We start from the raw sequence: 26638 nt of genomic DNA on the forward strand, positions 1-26638 counted from the left end.
GGTTGTTTTCCTTTGAGCGGAGAGGATTAAGGGGAGATTTAACAGGGGTGTTAAAAGTTAGGAAATGTTTTGATAAGAGTAAACAAGATGACTAATACACGTTTCAATTGATAGAAAGCCTTTAAATTGGTCCTTGGGAGTAAATATTTTCACAGGTTTCCACTGGCTGGCATTAGAAGCTGGCAGTGCTTCAGTTTTTGTACTACATAGAAACATAGAAATTTACAGCGCAGAAGGAAGCCATTTCGGTCCATCGTGTCCGCGCTGGCCGATAAAGAGCCACACAGCCCTCGGTCAGCAGCCCTGAAGGTTACATATAAACCTATGAGCAATGAATAACGGCTGACAGGTAAAGAACATCCAGCCCAACCAGTCCACCCCACACAACTGCGATACCCCATGTATCGCAACATTTTACACTCCACCCCATCCGGAGCCATGCAATCTCCTGGGAGAGGCAAAAAACCCCAGAAAACCCAGGCCAATTGAGGAAAGAAATCTGGGCAAATTCCTCTCCAACCCATCCAGGCAATCAAAACTAGTCCAGGAGATCACTCTGGCCGTATTAGATTCCATGATGTACTTGCCATCATGTCTGCGCCAGCCAACAAGAGGTTATCCAGTCTAATCCCACTTACCAGCTGTAGGTCGTAAACCCTCCCACTGTTCCAACACTGATTTACCCACAAGTAGCTGTTTCTAGTCCACTGTGGCCAAATCACTCCTCAACTTAGCAAAGTTAGCTTTTCCCCAATTGGGGACTTTTAGTCCTGGTCTATCCTTGTCCTTATCCATAACTAACTTGGTTCTGACTGAATTATGGTCACTGGCACCCAAGTGCTGATAGGCAATGATTTCTGACAGACTTTTAAAGCTACCATAATGCACTTAATTTATATAAATATTCTCTTTATTAAAATTGACCATTTATTATTACTTTTCAACTAAGGGGCGGGGTGATGGAATACTGTTACAAAATTGTAGAACATAATCTTCCAATTTTCCAGCAATCAAAGCAAGATTTTACCTTACACATTGGGAACAATGTTACTGGTCCACATAACCAGCGGGTGAAACTCCTCCCTGGCATCATAAACATATAAAATTACCCAAAATAGTAACTGTGAAAATATAGTGTTCTCATATTCCCCATGTACTCTCATAAGGCCCAATTTAAAGACTTTCTATCAAATGAAATGTGCATTAGTCATCTCCCTCATAAAGTTTGCCAGCCATATACTCATAAAAAATTTTCCATTGTAAGAAAGAATGGCTTGGCGAATCTTGTCAGAATTAAAGTCAGGGATGGTGAATGAATGACTCACTGCATTGGTAATAGTAGACTTCCACCATCAACACATCTGAACAGGAAGTTCTGGCTTACACTGATAGAGCTGCCAGCACTTCAAGCAAGACCTTCAACTGTAAAGTATTAATATTCAGATTGCTTCAATAGGGACTAAAAACTTGAATGAGAAAACAAACTACGCAGCTGTTCCCATGTAACACCACCCCCCCCCCCACCCCGCCCCCCCAGATAACTGTTCCAGTGCCCAGCTTTCCCCTTAAAATAATTTAGACATTTTATGCAGAGGCAAGAATTGAATACTTCTTCCAAAATCCTAGAGTCGATTAAATTATGACCATTTTTTGATGATTTTTTCAAAATCCCTTTCACCATTATTCATACTGTTCAAAATGAACTGCGTTCAATCCATCGCAGCCTACACAGAATGGGCAAATGCATGGCAGATGAAGTATAATGTGGATAAATGTGAGGTTATCCACTTTGGTGGTAAAAACAGAGACAGACTATTATCTGAATGGTGACAGATTAAGAAAAGGGGAGGTGCAACGAGACCTGGGTGTCATGGTACATCAGTCATTGAAGGTTGGCATGTAGGTACAGCAGGCGGTTAAGAAAGCAAATGGCATGTTGGCCTTCATAGCGAGGGGATTCGAGTACAGGGGCAGGGAGGTGTTGCTACAGTTGTACAGGGCCTTGGTGAGGCCACACCTGGAGTATTGTGTACAGTTTTGGTCTCCTAACTTGAGGAAGGACATTCTTGCTATTGAGGGAGTGCAGCGAAGGTTCACCAGACTGATTCCCGGGATGGCGGGACTGACATATCAAGAAAGACTGGATCAACTGGGCTTGTATTCACTGGAGTTCAGAAGAATGAGAGGGGATCTCATAGAAACATTTAAAATTCTGACGGGTTTAGACAGGTTAGATGCAGGAAGAATGTTCCCAATGTTGGGGATGTCCAGAACCAGGGGTCACAGTCTAAGGATAAGGGGTAAGCCATTTAGAACCGAGATGAGGAGAAACTTCTTCACCCAGAGAGTGGTGAACCTGTGGAATTCTCTACCACAGAAAGTTGTTGAGGCCAATTCACTAAATATATTCAAAAAGAAGTTAGATGAAGTCCTTACTACTAGGGGGAATCAAGGGGTATGGCGAGAAAGCAGGAATGGGGTACTGAAGTTGCATGTTCAGCCATAAACTCATTGAATGGCAGTGCAGGCTCGAAGGGCCGAATGGCCTACTCCTGCACCTATTTTCTATGTTTCTATGTCTAATATACAGTAGATGGACAGCTGGGGACATGAAACTGGAATTGCGGATTGGCTGACCAATTTTCATTTCCATTAACTTCAATGCAAACAAAGATCGGGCACTTTCTATAAAGGGCAACTGATCCGGAACACCCAGGCAGCAAGTTGAAAATCTACCACATTGATGGATGGAATGGCACACGCGTGCACTTCCTGTCTGTTACACTGTCATCACATTTTTTAAATGTGTAATGCAGAAATTTGCATAAATAAGTATGAAGAAAAACCGTCTGTAGTCTACAGAGAAATTCTTGACTGCTCTCAGTGAGTCTTTGCGCTTACCACCATTTTTGAGACACTTATTCAGAACATCTTTTGTAAGATTGATGACACCTGCTGGAATCAACTAATGTTCAGAAACATTTTATGGCACAACCGGCTTCTTATGAAGCAGCACTGACCATCATTTTTGGTTTCAATTAAATCATGTCCTCTGTAATAATATCTTATGAAAATTACACTAAATGAATACATAACCTCACGCTAAGGGGGAATCTACATTTAAAATTGATATTGTTCACATGACTGAGGTCTAAGAAAGAAAATACTTGTGTTTGTATAGCACCTTTCACAAACGGAGAATGTCCGACAGTGCTTCACAGTCAATGAAGCACTTTTGAAGTGTAGTCACTGTTGTAATGCAGGAAAAACAGAACCCAATTTGTACCCAGCAAGGTCTCACTAACAGCAGTGAGATAAATGGCCAGATAATCTGTTTTAATGGTATTGGTTGAGGAGTAAATATTAGTTAGGATACCAGAAAAACTTGCCATGTGATCTTTTATGTCAACCTGAGCGGGAAGATGGGATCTCAGTTCAACGTCTCATCTGAAAGAATGCACCTCTTACAATACAATGCTCCCTCAGCCTATTTTATATGCTCAAGTTTCTGGAGTGAAACTAGAACCAACGATCCTCTGACTCAGATACGAAAGTGCTACCATTGAGACACGGCTGGCACCTCAATGACCAAAATGCGTTAAACTGGAGCTGCCTTACTGAATTTTCCCAATAGGCGTGTCTATCATATATCTCCTGTACTTCCTTTGGGGAGAAAAAAAAACATGACTTTTTTTGGCTGGGGAGACGCAATGTGCACGTGAAATGGACATTTGATTGGCAAAGCTAAAAGGAGAACTGAAACAAAAACAGTGTAAAATAGACCCAGGAGATATATGATCACAAATCACCAAACCCTCTTGCTGACTAACTAAGCAAGTTTTGTAATTCAATGAAATATTAGGTAGACAACACCCACATTAGTCTTCTCAGTCACACTGTACTTCACTGGCTGCATTGTAACTGTAAAATGTCTGAAGTGAGTACTGACAAGCACCGTAGCCAGAAACTCTGGAATCTAAATTCTGAAGCCATGTGCTTGGGTAACCAGTGTTGCAAGATACGAGTGCACCAGGCTGCTCGCCCAAAACCTTCAAAATATGATCATTTTAAACATTTTTTTTTACAAATTCAACAGCTTTACAACATACATAAGATTAACAAAGTCTAAACAGCTACCATATTTAGTAGTCTCCTTTCACATCTCAACTTCCTTATGTGCACATTTGAAAATTTACAGTTCAGCATATTGCTCTTCATCTTTAAAGCACGAGGCTCCTTTGCCTTATGTGCAAGTATCATTTTCTATGATTTGCACTATATAAAACTTTTTATTTTGAATATTCTTACTTCCCCTTTCCTTCCACTCTTAAACTTTTTAAAAAGAGCTCCCCAGTGGATAGCAGCAACACAATGTATGGTACAGTACTGAATCAGACAGACCAGGAAGACCAATGGCTGAATTCAGCTTATTTTGCATAGGCTCTGATCACATCCAGGTCAGCAGTGGAGACTCTACAGTTGGTTCCTATTCCTTAAGATGTTAAATGGGGAAAGGATCAGGATAGGCTGCGATAGTGGTCAGCAGCGGAGCAAAGGTGCTCGGCGCTGGCCCCAAAGAAAGCTGCCCACAGAGATTGCCTTTTTTGAAGTTCAAGTGATTTGAGCACACTATACTGGGAATCCCTAGTGCGATGCTGCTGTGATGACAACAAGCAGTCTAAGCAGCCAATCACATTGCAGAATTCTCAGAGAGGAAACCAAGAAATGAGAAGCTGCTTTTATCCAGACTTTTTTTTAATGTTAGAGAGAATGAAACAAAGATTGGGACTCTCACATAGCGATAAGGTAGAACCTGAAATATCATGAACAAACTTAACAAAAGAAAAATATGGGGTATTTAACAGCGATATTACCACGGAAAAGCCAAGTTTGTGTCATTTTCACTCATTGACGATTGTTGGGTGGGGGGGTGTCATAGCGTAGCTTGTGTCGGAGCAGTGAATGACTGACCACAATTCAGGATTTCTGTGTTTAGATGTGCATGCACTAAATCCTGAAGTTCGGTCAGTTTCAAAGGGGTAATAATGACAAACACAATTTGTTCACCATTATTACCCACTGCAAATTCCGGGCCAATGTTTACCATCCAAGCTCACACACAAAGAATAGAGAATTGAGAATTGGATGAGCTGCTGGAGGGCTGTCAACATCCATGGAAACATATTCCAATAGAAGTCACCACCTTCAGGAGAGGAGGGAAGAAAAGAGGACTGAAGTGTCATTCCCTTCTGCATTTAAACTTTTGCACCCCTCTCCTATTTCACAAAATGTTGATAGATGTACTCCGTTCATTTTCTTGAAATTCGATTTTCCAACCACACTATGAAACACATCCACCCTCTCTTTAAAATCAACCCGCTCTGAAACTTGTTAACAGAACAAAATTGATCCTTAGACAAGATGAACAAGTGTGTGTACAAGGTACAGTGACTTAAGAGTAACGCAGAACTCATATTAGAATACATTTATGTAACTATGTTCCCCCTTCAGCCTTGGCAGTAGAATAAAAGCTTTGAGTTTTTTCAGAGGCAGCAGGGATCTTTGTACTTATGTCGTTTTCTAACCCTTACATTTTTAGAAGTCTGAGATATGTATTTGACCTTAAAGATTAATTTCTGTTAAAATTTCCTCTTCTGACAAAATTACAGATCGACTCGCTGCATCGCAGATAGTATAGAGCATCACATCCACAACTTGCAATGGAGAAAATTTCCACAAGAAAAAAAAAATCATGCCAAGCTGCTCTCTCCTAGTGTCCATTCAAGAGCAGCATTAGCAGAGGACTGGAAGGACATCAGCTACCTTCCCTTGTGGGGCAAGAGAGACAAAGCTGCTCTATTGCTACTAAATCATCCATGCAACAATACTTTGTGTAACGCATGCTGCTTGTGACATCTTCTCAAGTACAAGAACCATACTGAGAACATAATTTTTAATACTGTCTCCAAAGATAATTCTGTATTATGTTAGAGGTAATGTGATATTTCTATCACCCATCACCCGTGCTTGCTGTCCTATATTGGCTCCCTGTTAAGCAATGCCTCGATTTCAAAATTCTCATCCTTCTTTTCAACTCCCTCCATGGCCTCGCCCTCCCAATCTCCATTATCTCTTCCAGCCCCCACAACCCTCACCCCCGAGATATCTGCGCTCCTCTAATTCTGCCTTTTTGAGCATCCCTGATTATAAGCGCACAACCATTGGTGGCCGTGCCTTATGTTGCCTAGGCCCGAAGCTTTAGAATTCTCTGCCTAAACTGCTCCACCTCTCCATCCTTCTTTAAGACGCTCCTTAAAACCTACCTCTTTGGCCAAGCTTTAGGTCATCAGCCCTAATTTCTCCCTATGTGGTTGGGTGTCAAATTTGTGTGTCTTATACTACTCCTCCGACGTGCCTTCGCACGTTTTGCTACATTAAAGGCGCTACATAAATACAATTGGTTATTGTTATTAGCTCATTTTTTTCTTTGAGGGGGTGCAGCTAAAAATTGTTTCAAAAAAAGGAGCACCAACACTAATTAGTTGAATAGGAAAAGTGAAGATACAGGGGCTCAGGAATTGAGCATGGACTATAACGCAGCTATACCACAACGTTTGTCATTTTCCGAAGTCACCATGGTCACAGTAATCTCCACTGAACTCATATTACATAGATATTAACATGAAAACTATTGTGTTCCTAACACAGATCAGACTGCACACAGGGAGGTTAAAGTAACAGTGACCTCAGTCTTTAGTAAGACACTCCAGAGTGAGGAACAGGCGTTAGGGGCCGGCTTATATACAGGGGATGCGCTCCCTGGTGGCAGAACATGGGAGTGCATGCTTTACAGATACACAACATCACTCCCCCGCCGCAAAGTGAAAACTATTTACAAGGTGAGGCAGTGGGGAGCCTTTCTTTCCCTGGTGGACCACCTCGGTACAAATGTCTGTTCTGGTGTGTTGGCTGTGCCCGTGCTGGGCTGGCATGTTGTTGGCCCTGCAGGGCTGCTGGGTGAGCTTGGCCTTGCTGGGCTGTTGGGCGTGATGGGTTCGATTTCCTGGTCCAGCGTAGTGTCGTTGATCCTTTAGGTGTGTGTTGTGGGCTCGAAAAAGGTGGTGTCTGCAGTGGGTTGCTCAGGGCAGTCTGTGAACCGCAGCCTCGTTTGGTCCAGGTGCTTTCTGCAAATTTGCCCATTATCTAGTTTGTAGTCAAACACCCTACTCCTTTCTTTAGCCATCACTGTGCCCGCGATCCACTTGGGACCATGTCCATAGTTTAGCACATACACAGTGTCATTCAGATCAATTTTCCGTGACACAGTGGCACGACCATCGTTTACATTTTGTTGCTGTCGCCTGCTCTATACCTGATCATGCAGGTTGGGGTGAACCAGCGAGAGTCTGGTTTTAAGTGTCCTTTTCATGAGTAGCTTAGCTGGGGGCACCCCTGTGAGCGAGTGGGGTCTCGTGCGGTTTGGAGCCTTCTGTGACTCGTTTAAGGCTGTTTGATTGTTTGTACTGCCCGCTCTGCCTGCCCATCGGAGGCTGGTTTAAACGGGGCCGAGGTGACATGTTTGATCCCATTGCGGGTCATGAATTCTTTAAATTCGGCATTGGTGAAACATGGCCCGTTGTCACTGACCAGTATGTCAGGCAGGCCGTGGATGGCAAACATGACCCTCAGGCTTTCAATGGTGGCGGTGGCGGTGCTCCCCGACATTATTTCACATTCAATCCATTTTGAAAAAGCATCCACCACCACCAGGAACATTTTACCGAGAAACGGGCCCCCATAATCGACATGGATCCTTGACCATGGTCTGGAGGGCCAGGACCACAAACTTAGTGGTGCCTCTCTGGGCGCGTTGCTCAACTGAGCACACAGGCTGCATTGCCGTACACAGGACTCTAAGTCAGAGTCGATACCGGACCACCACACGTGGGATCTGGCTATCGCTTTCATCATTACTATACTTGGGTGTGTGCTGTGGAGATCCGAGATGAACATCTGCCTCCCCTTTTTGGTAGCACTACGCAGTTACCCAACAGGCAGTCTGCCTGAATGGACAGCTCGCCCTTTCGCCGCTGGAACGGCTTGATTGGATCTTGCATTTCAATGGGGATGCTTGCCTAGCTCCCATGCAGTACACAGTTTTTTACTAGGGACAGCAGAGGATCTTGGCTGGTCCAAGTCCTAATCTGGCAGGCCGTGACAGGTGATTTATCATTTTCAAACGCTTCCATGACCATCAACAAGTCTGCAGACTGCACTACCATCAACAAGTTTGCAGGCTGCGCCATTTCCACCGCCGTGGTGGGCAATGGTAGCCGACAGAGCATCCGCACAGTTCTCAGTGCCTGGTCTGTGACGGATGGTAGAGTTATACGCTGATAGCGCAAGTGCCCACCTTTGTATGCAGGCTGAGGCATTAGTATTTATCCCCTTGTTTTCAGCGAACAGGGATATAAAGGGCTTGTGATCGGTTTCCAGCTCAAATTTGAGGCCAAACAGGTACTGATGCATTTTCTTTACCCCGAACACACACGCTAATGCCTCTTTCTCAATCATGTTGCAGGCCCTCTCTGCCTTCGACAAGCTCCTGGAGGCATAGGCGACAGGTTGCAACTTCCCCGCAACGTTAGTGTGTTGTAATACACACCCGACTCCGTACGACGACGCATCACATGCTAGCACAACGGGTTATACAATACAAGCAGCTTGTTGGAGCATAAAATGTTTCTGGCTTTCTCAAAAGCAATTACTTGTTTTTTTTTTCCCCCCCATACCCAGTTCTCACCTTTATGCCGCAATAACTGGGGCTCTAAAAGGGTGCTTAATCCCGGTAGGAAGTTACCAAAATAGTTGAGGAGTCCCAGGAATGACCGCAGTTCCGTGACGTTCTGTGGCCTAGGTGCGTTCCTGATAGCCTCTGTCTTGGCGTCTGTGGGCCGAATGCTGTCTGCCGCGATCTTTCTCCCCAAAAACTCCACTTCTGTTGCCACGAAGACGCATTTCGACCTCTTCAGCCGCAGTTCTACGCGATCCAGTCACTGGGTGCTCGACGGTGTCCCGACCCGTGACCAATATGTCGTCCTGAAAAACCACCTTCCGTGGTACTGACTTGAGTAGGCTCGCCATGTTTCTCTGGAAGAATGCTGCACCGACCGAATTCCAAACGGGCATCTGTTGTAGATGAACAGTCCCTTGCGCGTGTTGATGCAGGTGAGGCCCTTCAAAGACTCCTCCAGCTCTTGCGTCATGTAGGCCGAAGTCAGGTCGAGCTTGGTGAACGTCTTGCCTCCTGCCAGCGTCGTAAATAGGTCGTCTGCCTTAGGTAGCGGGTATTGGTCCTGTAGCAAGCAACGATTAATAGTTACTTTATATTCACCTCAAATACTGACCGTGCCATCACTTTTGAGTACTGGAACAATCGGGCTGGCCCACTCGCTGAATTCCACTGGGGAGATGATGCCTTCGATTTCCACTCTCTTCCCTCATCATGTGAGGTACCGCTCACGCCTTGTGGTGAATGGGTCGCGCCTCTGGGACCAAGTGGATCCGCACCTTCAACCCGGAAAAGTTTCCAATGCCTGGCTCAAAATGGGAAGGAAATTTGTTAAGAACCTGGGTACATGAGGCCTCATCGACATGTGATAGCGCTCGGATGTCATCCCAGTTCCAGCGGATTTTGCCGAACCAGCTCCTTCCAAGCAGTGTGGGGCCATCGCCCGGGACAATCCACAGTGGCAGTTCACGCACCATGCCCTCGTAGGTAACCTTGACCATGGAGCAGCCCAAGACAGTGATGATCTCTTTGGTGTACGTTCTCAGTTTCTTGTGGATGGGGCTCAGGGCTGGTCTGAGTACCTTGTTGCACTGCACCAGAGTTTCTCAAACATCTTTTTACTCATGATGGATTGGCTAGCGTCAGTGTCCAGTTCCATGGCTACGAGTAAGCCATTCAATTTTACATTTAGCATTATAGGTGGACATTTTGTCGAAAATGTGTGCACCCAGTGTACTTCAGCATCTGCCTCCTCTCTGAGGCTCGAAATTGCTTTGATCCACCATGGACCGATCTTCCTCTGCCACGTGGTGGTTAGCAGGTTTTGCAGAGCTTGCAGCTCGTCTGTAAGCTCGTTGGAGGTGCCCAATTGTTCCACAGGTCTTGCAAACATACTCTTTGAAGCGTCATTAATAGGCTGAATGGAAGCTTCCACAACGCCAACAAGGTGTGAATTGCCTTGCATTCATCCTTTGTTGGGGATTCGGAGTCATCTGGGTCACCTGAGGCCTGCTGGCAGTTGCAGACTCGTGGGTTCTGCCCTGTACATTTCTGCTCGCAAACACAGTTCCAGTTAATTTATGAACATTGCTAGCACTTGTGTGTTGAGAGATTTGTTTGCTGTTATCACTGGTGGACATAAACGCCTGTGCTATCACAATGGCCTTATTGATGGTCGGTGTCTCTACAGTCAAAAGTTTTCATAGGATGGTCTTGTGGCCAATGCCCAGTACAAAACAGTCTCTGAGCATCTGCTCTTGGTCGCCTACAAACTCACGTTGTCCTGCAAGTCACCTTAGCTCGGCGACGTAGCTCGTCACTTCCTGACCTTCAGATCGCTGGCACGTGTAGAACCGATACCTCGCCATCAGCACGCTCTCCCTCGGGTTAAGATGCTCCCGAACCAGTGTACACAGCTCCTCATACGACTTGTCTGTGGGTTTCACCAGAGCCAGAAGATTCTTTATGAGGCTGTAGATCAGTACCCTGCAGACTGTGAGGAGGACCGCTCTCCTTTTTGCAGCGCTTCCTTCTGCGTCCAGCTCGTTGGCTACAAAGTACTGGTCTAGCCATTCGACATAGGTTTCCCAGTCCTCACCCTCCGAGAACTTCTCCAGGATGCCCACAGTTTGCTGCATCTTTAGTTTGGATTCGTATTCTCGTCGCCAGTTATTGTGTTCCTAACACAGATGAGACTGCACACAGGGAGGTTAAAGTAACAGTGACCTCAGTCTTTATTAAGACACTCCAGAGTGAGTAACAGGCCTTGGGGGCTGGCTTATATACAGTGCTCCCAAGGGATGCTGGGATTCCTTGGGACTTCAGGTGATGCGCTCCCTGATGGAGGAAAATGGGAGTGCATGCTTTACAGATACACAACAAAAACGATCTGATCAACTGTTAATGTAAAGTAATTCCTGTGGTATGTTAATGTTGTAATAGATCACGTTTGTGCTGTTCTAATCAGGTAATAAAAACATAATCTACTTAGCCAATTCAAATAGCTCCTTTTGGTGAATACCTACAAATGTAATCAAACCTAAAATCCAAATTTTCTGAAATGCAGACTTGGATTAGTTTGACTAAAATTTTCATATTTCATCCATTCAGTAAAAATATTACAATTACGATAAATACCAATGGAGCTCTCATGATTTTGCACACAGAATGTCAGCACAAAGCGAATTTCCCTCAGAGTTTGCTGATGATGCTGTAACTATAGAAATGGGTATCTATTTGTAATTTGTAAGTATTCATCTTTACAAGCTGTATGAACTGGCTAAACGAAGTGTGTTTTTATTCTGGAGCCTTTGAAGCTCCATGTAGTGGTACAAGTGTGCAGCTCCAAGCATGACTGTGACAGGTAGCTTTAAATTGGGAAAATCCTATTGCGACAGATATAACAGAACGGTAATGCCCAAATAAGGAGTGTATGACATGCCTAGCAAATCTAATGCAGATATTACTAACTACAGGTATCAGCCGTGGGCCATAACTCCACTTGTGAATTGCTCGTGGGCTAGTCCCAAACCCATCAGAAGGCGGTGTGGCATCTGGTCTGGCAGATTAAGCGAAACGACCAAATCCAAAACCTGACAAGGAGCACAGCTTAGGAATGCAACTGATCGCAGCAAAATAACCTTTGAGTGATCACAGAAAGACAGATAATAGTAAGTTTTTTACTGTTCAAATATCCTTCCATTAAGTTGTGTGGTACAAAATTCTATATGAACTTGTCTTTACCTAGCTGCAATGATGCCTTGAGTTCCATGCGTGTCTCTGTGCCTTATTGCAAGCTCAGTGCTCAATTTGTGTTGGTGGATGGAGTGAACTGCCTAGGTTTGCACTGCTGCATCTCAGTATGATAATTCCATGATGGTCATTTTTTTTTTTTAAATTGTGGATATGCTCAGATATTGGGGTAACTTTTTTCCACAGATGGGAGAAAAGAGCTTTGCAGATGATAGGTACAGTACATAAAGTCAGCACCAGTTTGCTGCACGCCCCATTTTGCAAAGAGTGATTATGGGGGCACAGTGAGGCCCCACTACAAGCAAACATGGGCATCATTTAAAATTATTTTATATTAGTGAGATCCCATGCCAAAACTTGCGACTTCAGGACAATAGAATGCACATCGGGGATCATGGAACCTTAAAAGAGACATCACAGTTTTAGTGATTATCTCCCTACCTTTTCAAAGTCATCATCATAACGCTCCTACTCAGAGTCAATGCTATGCTATATCATTTAGATATGAAAGATGAGCTAATGAATAGGCATATACAAGGGAACAACACCGGAGGCACTTTATCTACACCTGGGACCCATGTTTATAGACTTCTCCCCCTTCACATGTATCTCAATATGCAAGAACAGTTTTCACTGCCTCCACTTGAGAACAAGGGTGGCACTTATAGTAAAAGTCAAGGTAACCATATCATGAAGCATTCATGGATCTTTTCAAGCCATCGCAGGAAACATCTGCCACATCAGGCAATCGACAGTGCACACGTTATCAAATACTATATTTGCAAGGGGCAGCACCTTCAACATTGTCCCCATGATAAGAAGGCATCAGCTGGAAAGAGTGCAAAGCTTTGATCAGATGGTAGGATTCCCTCGACTGCAAGACACCAAACATGGCATCCAAGTGAACATCAGGTCTCCTCCCATCAATCACGTGGTCTACATGAACAGAAAGGGTTTACATTCAATTATTAGGGAGGCAGCTGGCCATAGAAACATCATTATGCATGTCAGTGGCTTTTATCCAGAGAGCAGCCATAATGACTTTATTATGCAGCAGTCCACATTGTCTGCACTTTTTAAAGACAAGAAACGCTGAGGGGATGGCTCTAAGGATAACAGGACTGATCTCTGTATCCATGTTTACTCCACAAATCTCAAACAGCAGAGAAGTAGCTCAGGCTAAAAGTTTATGTTTGCTGTTTCTCAGATACCATTTCCAGCTACAAAAAAGGTGTGCTCTCCATCTTTGGCACAAATGAAAGATTATATGCAAAGTACAATGGCATTTTCCAGAATGTGTAAGAATTTCTAGCTTAAATTTATGCCATGCCTCATGGCCCCAACAAGAAATGTGTGCAAAAGTGAGGAGCACATTCTCCTTTCTCTCATTCATGCTAGCAGAAATCCTGTTCCTCATTTGCAGTCAGGTACGAAGGATGTAGATTATTGTATTAAATTGGTTGGCACCTCCCTCCACGGAACTGACTCTTTTACTGGCAACTGGTTTTCAGCCCCAAATGGGGTCACGCTCCTTTGGTGCAAGGTGAGCCTTCAACTTTTCACATAGCTCTACTGTGCCTGTCTGAATAATTAGTCCACTACTACCACCACAAATATCTTTCCAATGGCAAGCTGCAGCTTTTTAAGAGCTATTGCCTGATCAGACTATATGCTACTAAGTCAACTGTGTTATAGATTAGACTCTCCATGTACAAAATGCTCTTCTTCCCCTCCTCCTCCCCCCCCCCCCCCCAAATGATACAAGAAGTGGATGTGACCAGTAAATGTTCCCATCCTTTATAACAAGTGATTTATTTCATAGTGAGATCAATTTGTAATGCCAAATTTGATGAGTTTACTCTGGCAACTCAAGGTCAGGTTTAAGCAGATATGGGTGATTACTGCTGGCTGACCTCCAATTGCTAAAGTATACAAACTGCAACATGTCCCTTTGTCCAAAATTAAAATTTGAAATAAGAAAACAAAAATGATTTGGAGCATCCATGTTGGTGTGTAGCTTACTATCATTAGAGCCATCTCTAAAGATGCTGATTGTATGTCACAAATTTCAAAGATCTGCATACGCGTAATATAATTCTTGCCAATATTCACACAAAACTTGCCTATTATTTCCAATACTCAAAAACATTATTTGGGCCACTTTGATACATGAACATTTGTAATTATTGTTGGTAATATTTACACAATACAGACTTTCATATTGGTGCTATTACTCATAGAAATATTTGCACAGTGTAGATACTTGTAATTACTGGTAACATTGCACAGTGTGCATGAATGGTAGCACAGCCAAACCGTCTGGGCTGGACTCCCAGGAGCTTGGCAGTGTAAAGTCACACTGTTTATTGACCAATCATCATAACAGAAAAATCTGTGTATGTGCCCTCAACTAAACCGAACTGCGTTGAACATCAGTCTAAAGATGGAGCGTGCAAGCTTCCCTAGCTTCTTCCTCCTGAGCAACCCTAGTCTTAGCTCCTTAAGAAAAGAATGAACTTGCTTTACAGCCAATTAACTATTTTAAAATATACCACTTTTGTAATTGTAGGGAAGCACGAAAGCCAATTGCACACAAGCTCCCACAAACTGTAATGAGATAAATGACCAGATAATTTGTTTGGGAGGTGTTGGTTGAAGGATAATGTTAGTCAGAACAATGTTCTTCTTCAAATAATGCCATGGTGCCTTTTACGTCCACCTCAGGAGGAGTAATGGGCCTCATTTAACGACTCATCTGAAAGAAAGCACCTCTGACAGTTTAGCACTCCCGCAGTACTGCACTGAAGTATCAACCTATATTATGAGCTCAAGTCGCTTGAACCCATGGCCTTCTGACCCAGAGGTGAGAGTGCTATCACGGAGCCAAGCTGACACCATACACATGGTGTGGAGAAACTAAAAAGAGATCATGTACAGAGAGACAACTTCCATTGCACATATAGATCATTATTTTTTTCACAGCCATTTGAAAATCAGACTTTTTCCATTACAAAAATTATCAAGTAGCCATCCCAAAATCAGTAGTGTGATCACACTAACTTAATCAAGACTAGTGTTGGGAAGTGAGGAGGACTCTGCTTGGGGTTGAAACAGAGGCTCACAGGGGCTTCAGTTGGACCGTGGTCCATACAAGTACTCAGATCTTTATCATGTGAACACAGGTACTCAAAGTATGATTTGAATTAATTAACCTCCCATGCATGTGATGATTGCAAAAGATGAGTCAATTGTCAGTAAGTATGTTACTCTGCTGGTGTTGAGTGGGTGGAACTGCCAATGGGATGAAACTGGCTCAAATCAGATCATCTGACCTGATTACAGATGAACAGAAACAGGTTTTGAAACTAGTATTAAACCAGAAATTCCAATTTTGGGTAAGTCAAGTTAACAGGATTATTTTCAAATTAAACCTATTTTGGATAACTGAGTTAGCCAAAGAGTCTCATTGAAAATGAGATAATAACACATACTAGATAATGAGGTGTTAAAAATGTGTAATTAAAATGTTCACAGCAAGTTAACTATTCAACATGTTTTTTACAACCCAAACCTATAAACTGTAGAGTCACTGAATTAGCAGCATGCATATCACCACTTAATTCCAATAAAAACTGTCAACGGTGTAGACATGGGTGTGCCTAGAACCACAGGGTGCTGTCAGACTGAAGCCTGATATATCTACAGTTGTTAACCAATGCTGTGTTATGTCTCTGCAATTAGAATGGCAGCTGATCACTTTCCACTTTAACCACAACCTGGAAAAAAAATGTGACGGCTTCAACCGCGTTTATACTGCAGCCTTTAATTTGCAAGTAGGAAATTAGGGCTCCTGATCAGCACCAGTGCTTGGACTTCCCCAGGAGAGGGAAGAACTTGGCTGGCATTTGAAGGGGGGGTGAAAAGAATGAAGGGAAGATAAAATAGATTTCTCCCTAAATCGTTCAAACCCACATCCTGCTGAGTCAACTGAGCTGTAGCACAACTGTCTGGGCCGGCCACCCAATCCGTCTGGCTGAAGATAATATGAATGCGAGGATGATGAGAAATTCACTGCGAAGGCAGAGCTACTGAGAAGTAAATCGCCATCTCCCAAAACTGCAACTGTGAACGGTTAATCACAGGAACAGAGTTACAACCACAATTACCTGAGTAATTGAACTATTGCTCATCCGTTCAGGCAAGACAAGACAACTTTCATGCTCATTTAAGCCAGTGAAACTGAAATGTGTAGGTACTATGATTCATAGTAGCCAACACTCTTCATCCTGCCCTCATGATTGCTGCTAACACTTCTGGTTCCATCATCATGATTGACACAACACAACAAATTTGTATCAATTGCATTTTTTCTCCCCCTCTTGCATGTGGCCTGTATTTGACAAGTGTTACTGGATTTTATTGCATAGTAAGTAACTAAGTGACACTTTTAGGCAAAAGACCACTGTTGGCCCATCTAGCCCACTTTGCCAAAGTACTCCCCTGGTGCACTTCTAATAACTGGGTCCCATTTCTGATGTCATTTTTAAAGTCACTAGGAACATTTCTGAAGAGCTAAAATACCGTCAACTTAAATATATTGTGATCCAATAGCAAGTCTTTAACCACACTTCTGATGACTAACAGGTCCAGCCATGCTACCAGTGACACCATTCCCACCACACAGCATTGCCCCCAGTCATCAAAATCCATGGCGCGGCATTGGGCAAAGTGGACCATTTTCCATACCTCGGGAGCCTACTATCAGCAAGGGCAGACATCGATGACTCGGTCCAACACCACCAGCGCAGCCTTGGGTCGCCTGAGGAAGAGAGTGTTTGAGGACCAGGTCCTCAAATCTGACACCAAGCTTATAGTCTACAGGGCAGTAGTGATACCCGCCCTCCTATATGGCTCAGAGACGTGGACCATATATAGTAGACACTGGTGAGAAGTACCACCAAAGATGCCCCCGCATGATCCTGCAAATCCACTGGGAGGACAGAGGCACCAACGTCAGTGTTCTCAATCAGGCCAACATCCCCAGCATCGAAGCACTAACCACACTCGACCAGCTCCATTGGGCGGGCCACATCGTCCGTATGCCCGACACGAGACTCCCAAAGCAAGCGCTCTACTCGGAACTCCTACACAGCAAGCGAGCTTCAGGTGGGCAGAACGCATGCTTCAAGGACACCCTCCTTGATAAAGTGCAACATCCCCACCGGACCTAGGAATCCCTGGCCCAAGACTGCCCTAAGTGGAGGAAGAACATCCGGGAGGGCGTTGAGCACCTCGAGTCTCGTCGCCGAGAGCACACAGAAATCAAGTGGACAGCGGAAGGAGCATGCGGCAAACCAGACTCCCCACCCACCCTTTCCTTCGACCACTGTCTGCCCCACGTGTAACAGAGACCGTAATTCCCATATTGGACTGTACAGTCACCTGAGAACTCACTTTAAAAGTGGAACCAATTCTTCCTCGATTTCGAGGGACTGCCTATGATGACACCATTCAGCGCTATGATCCTGTTGCCAGATACAAAAATAAGAGGCCTGCGCACGATATTTTAGTGGTCCTAAATTTATCAGTAAGCAACCGTATTACTAAACTTGGGGTGAAGCAGACACTACAACGAACAGTTTCAGACAGAGACTGCAATCATAGGTAGTACTAATATATCACTTCATTAGAAGTAATAAAGTTGTCTGGAAGGGCGATATTTGAAAGTGAAAAAAGCATATTGCATCAAATAAAAATGAAAATACATTTACACTCCTGATATGTGTCATCTGTAGTGCTTAAACATTTTAAAGTATGTCTGCTCGTTTTTAGCATATTAGCCAATGATGCCAATATCCTACAATAGCCAATTCTTGGCTGGTTGATTTTTGGCCAGCAATCACTGGGATCAATTACATTAATTATTTTTTCATGAAGTAGAGAAAATAACCTGAAAGTACAAACATATACCTACAAATAGAATATTTAAACATTAGATACTTTAGTTAAACTTGGACTATAATTAATTAGGAATCATTTTTAGTTTACATTTAGCTATCACAAGGTTTGATTCCTGTGTAACTATACTTTTTTGTTCATTCCCACGTATGACCACACAAGCTGAATTTTTCCACCAGCTAATGCAAAATCTGACAATTATGTTTTCTGTAAGTTTTTTATCCTAACATATTTTTGTAATTAACCACTGAAAATAATCTGCAGTTTTCGGAACAGGGTATAAATTCATTCGGCAAACATCTTCTCGTCGGACTTCGGATAAATTTCTAATTAAAAAAAATTCTAGGAAATGTTCTCAACTCGCGATACCGTGGAGGGGAAAGGAGGGAATAACTATTTTTATGCTTCTCCAAGACATAAAGGTATCCCACGATTACATTAGTAGGAATATGTTTCTTCATGTACTCAATCTAATAACACAAAACTCTTTTTTAAAAAGCCTTAAGAGCCGTAGGGGAGAGGCCATAGGTCTAAACTACGAACTCAAATAACAGGAGGCTGATCAGCACACCTGACCTTTTCCAAGCTCAGACAAAACTGATCAAGAGCCATTTGGGGAAGCGGGAAGAACAGAGGGAGAGAGATAAAAGAAATGGGTTTCTTTACATCTGCTTGCACCTGTTCACTCAATGTGGTACAGTTCTACTTTGTATAGTAGCCCTGGTATAATGCAGCTTATATTTGTAAATATTTGCTGCAACAAACCCTGTATTTATGCTCGACTGATGTGCTAGAATAACAAGTTTTCAGTTGCTCTGCTTTGCAGTTAAATCTTTCTCTTGAATCAGATTCTAAATATAGAACATTGGAAATAAAATACAAAATTAAACAATACTTTTCCCAACAACAAGGTGTCGTATAGTACAGATAAATTGACTTTTTTTAGTTATTCGCTCATGGGATGTATGTGTTGCTGGCAAGGCTGTCATTTATTGCCCATCTTTATTTGTCCTTGAGAAGATGGTGGTGAGCCGCCTTCTTGAATCATTGCAGTCCTTGTGGTGAAGGTGCAACTGAGTGGCAGTTAAGAGTCAACCACATTGCTGTGGGTCTGGAGTCACATATAGGCCAGACAGCAGATTTCCAGTTGGGTTTTTAACAACAATCCAGTAGTTACATGGTCACCATTACTGATACTAGCTTTTTAATTTCAGATTCCAGGACTGAATATAAATTCCCCCAGCTGCCTTGGTGGGATTTGAACTCACATCTCTGAATTACAAGTCCAGTAACATAACCACTATGCTACCATACCCAGTGTGTGTGAGATACACATATACGTGTGTATATATTTTACACATAATCACTACTGTAGGTTTATTGAGTTCACTTAATAAGGTTGGTCATTCATTTTTCAACATTCTCTGAAACTTTTATAGGTAAAGTTTTGTTTTGTCTTTTTCTATGAGGTTGAAATACAGATTCTGATTAAAGTAGAGTCTGAAAGCACAGATTGTGTTTTCCCCTGTAGATCTACAAGGTTAAGAAGATCAAGGATCAGTATACAAGACATTACCACAGTGTCAAAAGGAAAACAAAGATGAAAAAGTAGATTCAAAGAATAGCACAGTAATCTGTTCAGAGACCCCTGCCAACCTTCAGCACCTCTATAACAACATGAGTAATCAGGTAAAAATCAATACAGTATTAATCCTCTTGACAAGATATGGCAATAACATAAAATTGAAGTTATCAGAACAAATATACCATAGTCACAGTGATTACTGAATGTAATCAGGTGGTATTTAATATCCCACCATATTTAAAATAGCAGCTTTTTAAAAAGAACTACACTTCACAGGTGCAATTATAAGTACAGCTGGAGCCACCCAATATCTGCACCTGCCATAGTTGCAAAATAAGCATAAGTAGAGGGGCATTTTGCAAAAAGTCCCAGGTATAAACTTCTATCGGTATTGCAGTTTACAAGACAGGTAATTCCCATCTTTAAAATGTAATTTATATTCCAAGCTGACAATAACGTAAACATTGAACAGTTCAAATGAGTCAATTCAGAAAAATGTGTTATTTTCCAACCTATAAGGAAATGCATCACGGCTTATTGTGGCTGTTTTGCCGGAAGATGTAAAAATAACGAACCGTTCCGCTAGCTGCTGCTGTTTTTTCTGCTCAACAAAGGGTATAGCACAATTCATTTGACAGAAACGTCAAATCCATTTCCATTCTGATATCAAAAACAACACTGCGACACATACATAGAAAACTACAAAAACACATGAAACTGTTCCAAGTTGTTGCAAGTCACGAGAGAAAACGGAAAGCTGACAAAGGAACAGGTCACAATCTGATTCGGAGTGATTCTTATTAATCGAAGCCTTTTCCTTGGCTGTGTTCCCCCTAAACAAACAATGTAACCCCTCTCCAACAGATGTGTGGAGAGAAAAAAAGAAATTAGCGATGGCTTTGTATCCAGATGCGAGATGATTAATAAATTACAAGGTAACTTTCAACTATTGCAGATCTTTGCGTAACTTGGTCTCGGTCAATGAGTCACGCTCTCTGCCTGTCACTGGAGGCACCGCTCCCAAAACAGCAAGCTTGCCTTCCCGGGATGATCGACAGCGGGCTCCGTCCAATCGCAGCTGCAGGAGCCGTTGAAAGTCCTGCCAGAGGTGACACAGCGCAGCCAATCAGATCGTGGCAGGGGCGGGGACAAGCGGTGACAGCAGGTTTGGGTGCGGCGTGAGTGACAGACGCGTGCGATCGCGATCGAGACAAAAACATTACGGGGCAGACTTGCAGATGCGCTGGGCGGTGGGTGATTCATCGGGCAACTATGGACTTCCATTATTGACATCACATACAATTCCCCCAATCAGGCCAGGTAATACACGCCAGACGACTTGTTTCCGCTTAAAATTAAAATAAAAAACAAAAGATGTCCTGCTTGAGTATTGTAATAATCGGCAGAGATATCTGCCCAAGATCTGCAGTCCACGGACAGGCACTGGGGCAGAGCACGACATGATTTCGCTCCAGACTATCGAGCGGTGCGGGTTGCAAACTTTAACGTGAACGCGGGGGTCATTTAAAATCACGTCAGTGAAACGCCAACCAATCGCACTTTTTGAACCGGGACGTATACAGTTAGGTATTTTGGCAGCATTTTTTCCAATTGCGCACATGCTTTTATCAAGCTTAAACTTACTTAGTCCTGTTAAAATAGTTCAGCTACACTCTACAGATTTGTCTTTATCTTTAGGGGGTGCTGACTGATCTGCACTTTTCCAGTAATTTCTGTTTTTATTTTATTTTTTAAATAAGGTCCTTCCTTAACAACCTTTAGAAACACTGCCTATTGCGTCGGGACCTGCCTATATTACATTGCCATGCTGATCTGGGTTGAACTAATATTTCATGGGAAAAGCAACAGAACAATTAGCATTTACTCCAGAGATTTCCGATATTCTCCAACTCCTCGTCCTCTTCTTCACATAAACCGGCGACAAATTAAGAATGTAAATAGATGTTATTTATGGGGAGGGAAGTTATAACCCTAGTGCCGGTCCATAGTATTACCCCCTCCCCTACAAGAACATGTTTGGAAAGCGGTACAGAATATCTACCGCTAACCCATCTGTTAGCACAAAATGCTTTATTTGGTTTAGGGAACTCAGACGTACGTCAAGCAATATCGATTTATTTACAAGTCACTTGTTTGCCTTTGCTACTATACATGTTTTGACAATAATGCAAAGTATAATGGCAGCGCATATTTAACAGTACGGTATTGCCTGTCTTTATTGCCAGTTGGTTAGATATATGCAAGAGGGAGTTAGATATGGCTCTTATGGCTAAAGGGATCAAGGAGTATGGAGAGAAAGCAGGAAAGGGGTACTGAGGTGAATGATCAGCCATGATCTTATTGAATGGTGGTGCAAGGGCCGAATGGCCTAATCCTGCACCTAGTTTCTGTTTCTATGTTTATAACTTTACTTTGTATTTGTGGGATATGACAGATGCTATCTTTTTTTTCCAGTTTGCATTTGGAAATCTATCGTCAAACTGTCCATGTCTGGACGAGCGCAGCGCGATCTCATCCGTTGGGTAATGGACAATTCCTTGATTACTTAAGTAGCGTACAATGGAACTGTATTAGTCGCACATGTGGTATTCTATTGAGCACAACATTATCCCACTCTTTAAAACAGGTGGTAAAATATGACGACATTATCATTTCTTATCTCTGGACTGCACAATCTTTGGTTAGTATTAAAATCTTACTAAAAGTTTAGGGTTTTTTTACAAATATATTTTACCTTCCTGAAAGCGGAATTATTTAAACATTGTCAGATCTTTGAGAGTCACTCCTATCATCCCCATCAGACTTCCTTCCTCCTGGACAACAATTGGCGCTAAGTGGACGTGGAAAGTATAATAATCTTACAATATGCACAAATGGGAATGTGGAAATTTTACAAAAAACATCTTGATTTTTAAATATTAAAAACACTCAATTCAGCGGTTATGTTCGCATGCACACTGACCTCAACATAAGTTTTTTTTTTAAAAGACAAGTTTGTGATTTTCTTTTAAAATAAGCTAAATAATATTCTGTTCCCACCTTCCATCCGGCAGAGCTGTTGCTGTCTCCTTTATCCTTGAAGTAGGGCACGCTCCTGACCATCCAGTCGTAAATCTGGGACAGGGTGAGCCTCTTTTCCGGGGAGCTCTCGATGGCTTTGGTGATGAGGTCGGCGTATGACAGGTTCCCCCAAGCGTTTCTCCGGGACGAGCTGCTCTTCCTCAGGGCTGCAGACGCGGCTCCGGCCGAGGGAACCTGTTGCTGCTGCTGCTGCTGTTGGTGCTGATGTTGGTGGTGACAACCATCCTGCTGCTGACACTGGAAGTCGCCGCAGCACTCGGAGGCTCCGAGAAGGGCGGGTTTCTGCTCGAAATTCTCGTCCTGCTCCTCCAGCACCAGGGCCGGCGACACCGAAGCACTCACCCGGCCGGCCCCTTCCGGGGTCAGGTTGAACTCGCTCTGCCCTTCTTGCTTCACCGAAGCCGGCGATGAGGCGCAACTGAAATCCGGCCGGGGTAGAGGCCAGGTGCACGACCGGGGCCGGGGTTGCGGCTCGAAATCGGGGTCGATCTCCACGACCTGTTGCAATTGCGCTGCCTCAGCCATGACTGGTGAGTTTGTTCTCTCTCTCTCTCTCTCTCTCCCCCCCCCCCTACTCCCTCCCCACTTGGCACGACACACGAGGAGGGAAAAAGTACAGAGAGAAAAGTTAATTCGTCACTTCATAAATAGGCTGCCAAAAAAGTCACTTCTGACACCAAAATAAACAAAACAAGTCACAAGTCGTCGAAGCTCCAAAAAAAATTGTGATTTTCTTTTCTCCTCTTCTCCCCTCCAAAAAAAGTAGGAACCGAGCAAAGAGCTGCGATACGTTGGTAAAGCACTAATAATAATGCTCATAAACCTTCATGACCCTGTCGTACCATTTGTCCCACTTTCCTCCCCTCGCACAGACAAGCACTGTATTGTACTACACCGAACTCCGGCCCAGCCACCTACCCTGATGGCCCTACGTACAAAGGGCAGGCGGAGACACGGCTTGATGAGCAGGCGCCTGCTCCAATCACCACCGCCGGTTGCCGCCCCCCCGGAGACGCTCGGCCAATAGCGCAGCGCTGTCTTTTTTTTAACCTCGCTCTCTTTTCCCCGTTTCAAAGTTAGGTTGGTGAGGAGGAGCTTGTTGCTCACAAAGTCCGCCCACTAACACGAGAGTTACGTTGAGTAAACACATGGCGGGGAGCTTACTCACATAAAAACAAACACACACACACACTGCCATTTTGACAACTAAATTGGACTTTATTCCAGCAAAATACAGCGATACAGAGGGAGGGGGATATGTTGTAAGTGCCCATGAACTGCGAGAAACGTGTTTACACCTATTGCTCGGCGGGCACAGCGGAAAAGCTGGTGCTGCAAATTGCAATCGGCGGCGCTGTTTATTCAGTCACGAAATTAAAGTCGACAGCTGTACGAAATCTAATTTGTTTTTTAATCTTTCTATATAGTATTTGAAGCTCTGTATCGTAAATTTAACATCGATTTGGAGAGTGCGTGATCGTCCCCAAGACTGAACGCCCTGTTCTTTTGCAGACCTGTTGTATTTCTGGAACAGTGGTTAACCGACCTCAAATATTGACAGATTTTGCCCCCCCCAAAAAAAACTTGAGTCACTTCCACACCAACAAACGGACCAGACACTCGACTGCAGTTCTGAAATTAATTCAATCTGGGGTTTTGTATACTTGGAATGTATTCTGCATTTGTGGATTGTAACTGGATCTATGAGTTCAATCTGAGTTCACTCTAAATTTGTCACTCATATCAATATGGTTTGTGCTCCGCCCTCTCCCTCTGCATCAGATGCTACCTGTTGGAAGGAGAGAGATATAAAGTTACCTGTAAACTCGAGAGATTTGAGCGCACTGACTAAAACAACCATGCTATTTCATTTTTAATAATAGGCATTCGCAGTGATTTGGGACTTCAAAAGGAGGTTGGAAGAGCCACAACAGATTTAATCAGTTTGCAGATTTTGGCTGCGTTTAGAAACTTATTCTAAAATAAGGCGCTGAAATTCAACACGAGTTTGGGAATTGCTTAAATGCTGCGGTTTTAAAAAAAACTTCTTCTTCGAAGGAACTACCTTGTCAGACTAATGCATATTTTCTTCGGCTAACAGTATGTCAATCAAACGATTATATGTTAGTAATCTTTCGCAAACGTCATCAATCCTACTACAGTATTTTCAATCTGTGTTGATGCGGGGGCCTGTTGCTCGCTGCACCTTTTCGCAAGCCATTACCATGCCCATTTTCCTGACAGCCAGCAGCGGCTTACTTTTACATCCAACATCTGATTCTGATGACTACAGAGATCAGGGAGACTAACTGAATTAAATGAGAACACATTTTTAAAGGATATTCATACCAGAGGATGAGATAAAGGGGCTAAAACATGATACCAAATAATCCCACACATGAAACCAATTTGACACTATCCACATAATTTGTGTAATAATGATGCTAAATATTTCCGAAACTATTATTTAATTAAGCAAACACCCCAATTAAAATAGAGAATAAAACAATGTGTGACATCTGGGGTATGTGAAAAGTGTGATAAATGCCAGAGAGAGAATTCATTGCAGTATCGTTTTCACTTTTTTGCTAGCCGCACGTGTTGGATTGATGTAGCTAATGCCTGGTAGCATTCACACTGATGGATTAATAACATTGACAATATTAAAAATTTATTAAATTAAAATTTAATTCAGAGTTTATGGCCATGAAATAACAGTACACACAGTATTATAGTAAGATATGATATTTAAAGCTGCAGGCCCCACAGCGTTATTTAAAAATACTAGGCATGTTATTTATCACTGCCAAATGAGTACATCCCTATGTTTCTACAATTAACTACCAGTTATCTTTGTTGGTGTCATCTCTACTTCTCCACCCTTTCTGTCTGTCTGCAGTAATAAAAAGTAATTTTGTCACCTGAATGGTTCTCTCCCTCTTCTGCAGGTAGCGACTCTTCCACAGGTGTAAGCAACACTCTGACTCCTTGCCAAAGTCGCCATTCTTCACATATAGTCTAGGTAGTGAATGTTCATAGACTGTTCGACCTTGAGAGCTTCACAACCAGAGTCAGTCCAATCCTGCCATGATGTACACATACCCAATCTTCCCAGCAGGGATCAATGCATAGCTGAATATCAGCTTCCCTACCAACATGACAGTTGAGCCGATTGTAGTGACTTGTTTTTAAAGTCCTTTTCATCAACAGTTGCACGGGGGGGATCCCAGTCAGTGAATGCGGACGAGATCTGTATGCAGCAACAGTCGCGACAGGCGACCCTGCAGCGTGGGACCTTGGATTTTAAGCATGCCTTGTTTAATGATTTGCGCTGCTCTCTCCGCCTGGCCGTCGGAGGCCGGCTTGAACGGTGCCATCTTGACGTGATTTATGCCGTGGTCAATTATAAAGTCTTGGAATTCTGCGCTGGTGAAGCACGGACCATTGTCACTGACCAATATGTCAGGGATTCCGTGCGTTGCAAATATGGTTGCGAGGCTCTCCACAGTGATGGAGGTTGTGCTCGAGTTTAAAATGGTGCGTTCGATCCACTTTGAAAATGCATCTACAACTATGAGGAACATTTTGCCCATGAATGGGCCCGCATAGTCTACGTGCACCCGCGACCACGGTTTGGTAGGCGAGGGCCAGGGGCTCAGTGGAGCCTCCCTGGGGGCATTGCTGAGTTGGGCACAAATGGTGCACCTTCGGACGCAGAGCTCCAAGTCCGCGTCAATACCAGGCCACCAGATGTGGGATCTGGCTATGGCCTTCATGAGAACGATCCCCGGGTGCTCGCGGTGGAGCTCCCGGACAAATGCCTCTCTGCCTCACAGAGGCATGACTACTCGGCTGCCCCACATCAGGCAGTCTGCTTGTAGTGATAGCTCATGCATGCGCCTGTGAAAGGGTTTTAATTCCTCGGGGCAGGCATCGTGAGCATCTGCCCA

General features: G+C 43.4%; 1 protein-coding gene across 1 annotated transcript in view; it reads right to left on the reverse strand.

Moving 5' to 3' along the window:
• The window catches only part of foxo1a (forkhead box O1 a), a 115861-nt gene extending 92309 nt beyond the window's left edge, over positions 1-23552 (reverse strand). Inside the window, exon 1 of the mRNA XM_070892387.1 lies at positions 22647-23552. Coding sequence (XP_070748488.1) covers positions 22647-23213 — 567 coding nt within the window. The 5' untranslated portion in view covers positions 23214-23552. The remainder of the gene's footprint in view (positions 1-22646) is intronic.
• Between the last annotated feature and the right edge of the window lie 3086 nt (positions 23553-26638).

This window comes from Pristiophorus japonicus, chromosome 10 (genome assembly GCF_044704955.1).
Source record: "Pristiophorus japonicus isolate sPriJap1 chromosome 10, sPriJap1.hap1, whole genome shotgun sequence".
NCBI classification, from domain to species: domain Eukaryota; kingdom Metazoa; phylum Chordata; class Chondrichthyes; family Pristiophoridae; genus Pristiophorus; species Pristiophorus japonicus.